Source organism: Cyrtonyx montezumae, unplaced genomic scaffold (genome assembly GCF_038088225.1).
Source record: "Cyrtonyx montezumae isolate F1298 unplaced genomic scaffold, pur_monq_1.0 scaffold_13, whole genome shotgun sequence".
Lineage (NCBI taxonomy): Eukaryota > Metazoa > Chordata > Aves > Galliformes > Odontophoridae > Cyrtonyx > Cyrtonyx montezumae.
The window spans coordinates 10,025,325-10,033,029 of NW_027071859.1; the positions used below are offsets into that span (position 1 = coordinate 10,025,325).

The 7,705-nt window shown below is 41.4% G+C and overlaps 1 protein-coding gene across 1 annotated transcript; it reads left to right on the forward strand.

Annotated features, from left to right (window-relative positions):
- The first annotated feature begins 415 nt into the window (after positions 1-415).
- On the forward strand, positions 416-6,904 carry NT5C1B (5'-nucleotidase, cytosolic IB). The gene is made up of 6 exons (XM_065730677.1): positions 416-624; positions 695-862; positions 3,474-3,603; positions 4,333-4,455; positions 5,135-5,319; positions 6,430-6,904. Exons 1-6 carry the CDS (start codon positions 496-498, stop codon positions 6,766-6,768), a joined length of 1,074 nt encoding a protein of 357 aa, XP_065586749.1. The 5' UTR covers positions 416-495; the 3' UTR covers positions 6,769-6,904.
- Positions 6,905-7,705: the final 801 nt, after the last annotated feature.

The window sequence follows — 7,705 nt, forward strand, 5'->3', positions numbered from 1 at the left end:
GATAAGTAGGCCAAGTTATTATGTAAGTGTCCCTGTGTGGGATCCTGCTTTTTAGGACCAAGTCACCTGCCATAGTGACAGTTCATTGAGCACGCTACGCACAAACCAAACGCTATCGTTTAAGTGACCATTTCTAAGAGCTGTGTGGAACAGAGGACCCCAGGCTGTTCCATGGCCAACCTGACCGTTATTACCGTATTCCCTATTTTTTTCCCCCAGCAACTGTTAAGGCAATAGTAAATTCCTAAGTGCCGCAAATAAAATGTCATCCGTCGATAAAGATCAGCGCTGGCGGCTGTCGCCTACCATCCAGTAGGGCGTGGACGCGGTTTGTCCTCGCTGTCACAGGGGCGGGTGCTGCTGGACGGAGCGAAAGGGAAAGCCACCGCCGCCGCCCCGCCGCCTTCCCCTGCCCGAGCGGGGCGGGGCGGCCCCGCCGCTTCCCGGTGCTGCGCTCCGGCCACGCCCGCCCAGCGCGCCCCGTCCCCCGGCACCATGAGCGGCTCCGGGCCGGACGCGCCGCAGCCCGGCAGCGTCGAGGAGAGCGGGCTGCAGGAAGCCGAGCGGGACTGGGCAGCGGCCAAGGCCTTCTACGATAACCTGGTCACCAAGAGACCGCGGCCGGTGAGCGGGGGCGGGATGGGGGTACCCGGGTTGCCGGGGGTTCCGCTGCTACCCTTCTCTCGTCCTGCAGCCCAAGCCCCAGCATGCCATCACTGTGGCCGTCTCCTCCCGAGCTCTCTTCGACCTGGTGGAGGAGCGGCGGATCTACGAGGAGCAAGGGGTGGAGAAGTACGTGGAGTACCAGCAGGAGAACGAGAACGTCACCCTGAAGCCCGGACCCGCGTTTCACTTTGTCAAGGTGCGCGGCTGGGGGCACCGGGGATGCTGCGAGGGAAGATTTCGGGAAGAGGAGGAGCTGGGAGCCGTCCTTGCGCGGAGATAACCCTGCCCTTGTGTCCCAGCTGTGCTGGCAGCGGGCACAGAGCCCTTCCTTGTGAGGCCGTTTACGGTTAAGATAGGCCCACAAGCTGTTGTAACCTCCTCCCCTAAAGAGAAAGAAGAAACAAAAACACAACCCTTAGTTCCTAATTCTAGTTTCTCTTTTTAGTCCCACTTGTATTAGGACTGCTGTAATTAAAGACATTGTTGACTTAGCATTAATAACACTATGTTATGCAGGAGTGAACTATTTTTGCCAGCTTTAATTTTTCCTTGCGTTCTTCTCATGAAACTCCACCTGCTTTGTTCGTCCCCTCTTGGGATCGATGGGCTGCAGGAGCTGGGCTTGTTCAATCTGGAGAACAGAAGGATCCAGGGAGACTTTATAGTGGCCTTCCAGTACCTAAGTAGGGCCTACAGAAAAAAATGGGGAGGGACTTCATCAGGGAGTGCCCACATAGGGCAAGATGTAATGGTCTTAAACTCACAGATTTAGACTAGAAGTCAGGAAAAAATTATTTATTTAGAACCTTGGCACAGGCTGCCCGGAGAAGCTGTGGATGCCCCATCCCTGAAGGTGTTCATCCATGGAGGTTGGATGGGCCCTGCACAGCTTAATCCAGCGGCTGGCAACCAGCCCGTGGCAGGGGTTGGGACTAAATGGGCTTTAAAGCCCTTCCAACCTAAGCCATTCTGTGATTCTAAGATTCTTTCTCATCCTGGAAATAATTTGTGAGGATCAAAAAGGCAACAGCCCTCTAGTTGGGGGTCAAGAGTTGAGCAGAGGTGAAATGGAATATTTTGCCTTCGTTGCAACAAGATAAGAGAAATGACCAAAGCAGACAGCCTCCAGCATAGAAAGCAAGTTAAAAAATCCCATGTCATTATATGTATGATTTTGAGTAACACAGCAGCCCTACCAGCACAGTCAGTTTTCAAGGGACTTCTTAAGGCTCACTGTCAAATTCTTTTTGAATATAAGCAAGATTTGATTCACTCTTTGAAAATCAGAACTGTTAACTATGCCAGGCTAAATGCATCTTGACTTCTGTTCCCTTTCATTATTCTGTTTGCATCCAAATTATTTACATATTCTTTCAGTGAGAATCATAAATTGCTTAGTGACAGGAATCACTAGGCTACAGAAGTGTAAGTTTGTTGGATGGCAACTTTCTATTTGAGATAAAGAAAGCATATATAAATAGTTTATTTTTTATTGTATAATATTGTATTCACTGAGATCTTTACAACACTAGCTTAAAGGCATTCTGTCTCATGCATGAAGTACTTAAGAACCCATACCTTGGGTTCCCATATTTACCTTTGGTTCCCATACCTTGGGCTGTCCTTGGGCAGGGAAATGCATTGGCTCTTGGACAAAAAATGGCATTCCCTGCCTCTGCTTCTCTTTGATTTCTAACACTTAAAGAAATTTTTGCTATACTATTAATATTAGCAGGAAATTCAATTGGTCTGGCTTTTTAAGGCACCTTAATGAGAAACAACCCATCTTTCATTCATCTGATGATTCACTGTTGTCTTTATTGCTGTAGTCCCAAGGAATTCCATTCAAGGGCCAAGCTGTCAAAGCAGAGGCCTGTATATATCTAGAGCAAAGTGCAAGTATTACTCCAAAGGAATGAGATTCTAAATATGTATTGAGAGAAGATGGATACAGAGAGAAGAGACAAGTAGCCTGAAGGTCAAGGAAATAGAAGAGTGCCAGACAGTGTATATAGCATGTTGGATGTGCTGGCCTGTTGAAAGTGATCTCAGATCAAAATCTGCTCATGTTTCAGTAAGGTGTCTCCTACCAAATTGTGCTTGATAGGATATGATTTGGTGCTTGTTACTTATTGACAATCTTTGACATCTGACCACCTGAGCTGTGCCAGTGAAATTTCTGTGTAAATATGTTACCCAAACTCAAATTTGTTCATAAGAAGCAGTTAACTATAGAAATCACCATTTTCCTTTTCCTTGATTTCCCAAGAACAATCTTTGAGTGGACAAGAATGCTCCTGGATATTACTATTCTCCAGCAATGTTTCATTAAATATACTAAGCAATATGATCAGGAAACTTGAATGTTTCTGAAAAAAGATTTTTCTGTTCTTGGAAAAAAAATATTTGGTATCCAAAACAGAGCAAAACATTCAGATCTTATTTTTTACAGACAAATTTAAGTTCAGCATCCAAGCAAAAATATAAAAATAAAACATAGAATTAATATGTATTCTGATAATGTTCAACGGGGCATCGGTATACTATGGATGATCACAACATCCCAAGAAAAAGGATTTCCATTCTAGTTAAATTCTGTAACTTTCAGCAAAAGAAACTTGCATACCTTAAAATGAGCTCAGGCAAACAGTTGCTGGGAGCAAGAGAGCAGAAAGGATTAAAATGAGTTCAGCAAGTTAAACCTTCAGGTATTTCTCCTTTAAGACAGTCCTATCACTAAAGTCACAGTGATGAAGAAGGAGGGAGTATTCCCCGTGTCCGTTGACTTCCACATTTCTTACCCGCAGGCACTGGAGCATGTCAATGCCAGGCTTCTTGAACTGTACCCTGATGATGAAGAACGATTTGACATTGTTCTGATGACTAACAACCATGCCCAAGTGGGAGTGAGACTCATAAACAGCATTAATCACTATGGTAAGTAAAATAAATACTACTCCATAGAACTTCCTGTGGTTATATAATAAAATAATTTTATTTTTTTCCCCTCTGACCTTATTGAAAACAGTTCCTTTGATACTAACACCCATTCCTTTGGGGGTGGTAATTATTTTTGTGTGTCACAGTGAGATAGTGTTTAAACAGGATTTGGTACAAATTTAGGACTTAATCAGGTGTGAATCTTAATTTCTGAGAGTAAGTTCATTTCTTTCTTTGGTAATCGTGCTCCGTATACATGTCCTTTCCCAACAGTTATTCTGCTTCAGCAGTGTGTCAGCAGGTGTGCACTGCTGACTCATGTGCATGACTCATCCACCAGGACCCTCAAGTTCTTCTCTGCAGGGCTACTCTCCAGTTCTTCCCCCAGCCTGTATAAATACCTTGGATTGCCCTGGTTCAAGTGCAGCACCTTGCACTTGGCTTTGTTGGACCTCATTAGGTTCACATGGGCCAACTTCTCCAGCCTGTCCAGGTCCATCTGGACCTTCAGTGTATCTTTAAAGGGATTTAATGTTAAATTCTCAGAATGGAAGGACTGATTAAACATTGCAGTCAGTTTAAGTTGTGTCATTTGCTGATATAGCAGTGAACAGGTTTGCTTTTTTTTAAGCTTACTGTCACTTGTAGGCTAGAGTCATTTTTCACAGCTTCCTTCTCCAGGTTTGTAGCATTGAGTCACACCTTGTTGTACTGTTCTTATTTCAGGCTTAACAATTGAACGCTTCTGCATGACGGGTGGGAAAAGTCCTGTTGGTTACCTGACTGCGTACCTTACCAACCTGTACCTGTCAGCAGACTCTGAGAAAGTGCAAGAAGCTATAGAAGCAGGTTGGAATTGTCTTTGTTCTCTCTGTTGAGCATGTTAAAAACCAGTCTAGGAACTGTTTGTCTTTCACAGAAAGTAGTGCTGCTTCATCAAATAAAAGAAGTCATTATTATGAATGCCAAAAACTTATTATTTATTGTTGCCTAATCAAATAAAATGAGGTTATTTCTTTGTATGTTTCCTCTTGGACCCTTTAGTCTGCTGATAATGCTAACTAAATTAGCTTCTACCTCTGTCACATCTTTCTGCCTCTTCCCCTGCTGCCATCCTTCAGGAAGTGAATTTCCATGCATCCCTGCTTATTCCCATACAACTAGTTTGAATTGAGTCATTTGTTTGGTAGCAGTTATAAAAGCTAACTTCTGTGTTTTAGATACGAAAAGCATTAATAAGAAAAGCAAATATTTTGACTTAACAATCTCATGGGAATTTCATCCTTTGTCTCGTTTGCAGAACACCTTAGGGACCAAGTTTGTGTGTTATATGGAACTGAAAGTAAGCCTGTCAAAGTAGTTATTTCAATGAGACAGTTTTCATATGTGTGTGTTACAGATGAGCTATTACAAACTAACTTCAGGAATGGTTTCTACTCACTGTATATGAACATCACCACAAATAAACCATTGGAAGTGAACTGCTGATAATTCTGTGAGTGGCTGAAGCTCTGTGATCTGCTTTCAGGCATTGCATCAGCTACCATGTTCACTGCCAACAAGGATGTTGCTTACTCGGATACACAGCTGAGAGTGGCATTTGATGGGGATGCAGTTCTGTTTTCTGATGAATCAGAACAGATTGTCAAAGAGCAAGGATTAGATAAATTTTTTGAACATGAACAGCTGAACGAAAATAAGCCTCTTGCACAGGTTTGTACTTTTTGAATCAATGACTTTTCAAAACATTTTGTTTAATTTTCATTCCTGCTGTATTTCTCCAGTTACCCTTTTTTCTGTGTACAGTTCATTGTGAAAGCTGAATTACTGTTTCATTGCCCTATTTATTTCTTTTTTCATGGGTTATCTTTAAAATGCATGTTTGACACTAAAGAGACCACCATGACAATCCTTTCAGCAGACGAGTCACTTCAGAGAAAACAACTTACATATGTGAGACAGTGGCTTACAGCTGTATTCTAATTCTAGGCACTGGAATGGCCTGCCTAGGGAGGTGGTTGAGGCACCATCCCTAGCGCTGTTCAAGAAGCGTTTAGATGAGGTGCTAAGGGATTTGTTTTAGTAGTTCAGTGGGTAGGGATGGTGATAGGAGGATGGTTGGACTAGATGATCTTGTAGGTCCTTTCCAACCTAATGTATCTATGAACCTATGAATTATATTCATTATAAAAATAAAAGACTGCTACTGATTTCTTTTAATTTTTCTTGTTCAGGTTGTGTAGGTAATGTGCAGTTCAGATACTGGAGTATTCAGGTTATGGAAACAGGGTAGTATGTATAGTTCTGCTCTGGTAGAACTATGAAATTTGTCCGAAGACCACAAATATTTTAAAATTAGCTTAAAATACTCTCTACAGTTGTTAACAAGAGTAAAAGCTTGATCTTTGAAAGTACTGCACAAAGCAGTATATTGGAATTTGACTCAAAACGTAATTTACTTCTTTTAAACAGTATATGATTACCATGCTGTCATTCATCTGAAATGGCTTTGACATCTGTATAATTAGGTCTGCTGTACAGATTTTGTACAGATAAGTGATTGCACCTTGAGAATCACTGTAAAATAAGTTCAGTGTTTTTAAAGAACATAGCATTAAATATTATAGTTACAACTTTATGTTGTAAGAAGTCTTGTAAGCCTTTGCAGACCCACTTAGGGATATTACACACAGAGATTGTTCTTAGCATCATATCATTAAGGAAGCAATTTTATATGTTAAGTGGTAATCTGGAAGAAAGCACGGGAACAATTTTGGAATCTATGAGCAAATATTTATTATGCTTTTGATAATTCATTTTCAGGGTCCTTTGAAAGGTTTTCTGGAAGACCTAGGGAAACTCCAGAAGAAGTTCTATGCAAAAAATGAGCGATTAAATTGTCCTATAAGGACCTTCCTGGTGACAGCCAGAAGTGCAGCAAGTTCTGGAGCCCGAGTACTGAAGACTCTTCGTAGCTGGGGTCTGGAGATTGATGAAGCACTCTTCCTAGCAGGAGCTCCTAAAGGACCAATCCTAGTGAAAATACGTCCACACATTTTCTTTGATGACCAGATGTTTCACATCGAAGGAGCACAGAAATTAGGCACCATAGCTGCACATGTTCCCTATGGTGTTGCTCAGAAATACCAAAAATCTACATGACTAGGTGGTACCATTGCAGATAAAGTTCTTAACTCAGCCAGCCTATGATATACTATTAGGTCTGAAAACCTCTACATCTGTGTACTACAAGCACTTTGTTTAAAGATTTGACTCCTAGAACAACCTTTATATGAAATATTTTAATACAGAGTTATTTTAATAGCATTCTTAAGCAGTTTAGGGTTTGTTTTTGTTTACCCTTCTGGATACGGCACTGTGTTTTCAATATTAGGAGAAGATTTGTACTGTTTATATAGTTTAAGAGACAGCGGTAATATTTTCTCTAAAAAACTGTTAACGAGTTATTTATAAGAAAAAAAACACCTGCAGATATAGCCCTTACTGTTCATTTCTGAAGTTACCACAAGTACAGTTTACCTACATGTCATTACCTTGTTAAATGTGGGTTCAGTTTGTTACCAACAGTTTTCAGCTTCCTTGGGTGATTGTCTTTCAAGTGAAATGTTAGTATATTTGATACTGTGTTTACAAGAACCTTTTATTTTTCTATATTGTTATCCTACTACAATAAAGCTGGCTTTAATGAACATTGTTTTTTTTTTTTTGTTGTACGGGCTTTACTATAATTTCCTATTCAGAATGAATTTATGTGATCAGTAATTCTGTATCTATTCCTTCCCTGAGGTATTTAGAACCTGTTGTGGTTTAACCCAGCAAGCAGCTGAACACCACACCGCCCTCTGCTTGTTTTCCCCACTGCCTCAGCAGGATGATGGAGAAAACTGGGAGGGGGAAAAAAGGTAGAACTCAGGTTGAGATAAAAAAAACTATTTACCTGGACAGAAAAGAAAGAGAGAATTAACAGTGATGGTAATAACAAATATGTATACAAAACAAGTGATGTGCAAAGCAATTGCTCCCTACAGCCCATTGATGTCCATCCAGCCTGTAAGCAGCAGCAGCCCTCCCCTACTGA

Coding starts and splice junctions, on each gene's coding strand:
- NT5C1B (XM_065730677.1), top strand. CDS start 496: ATGAGCGGCTCCGGGCCGGACGCGCCGCAGCCCGGCAGCGTCGAGGAG. Junction 625..694: donor TCACCAAGAGACCGCGGCCG/GTGAGCGGGGGC, acceptor CTCGTCCTGCAG/CCCAAGCCCCAGCATGCCAT. Junction 3,604..4,332: donor AAACAGCATTAATCACTATG/GTAAGTAAAATA, acceptor TTCTTATTTCAG/GCTTAACAATTGAACGCTTC.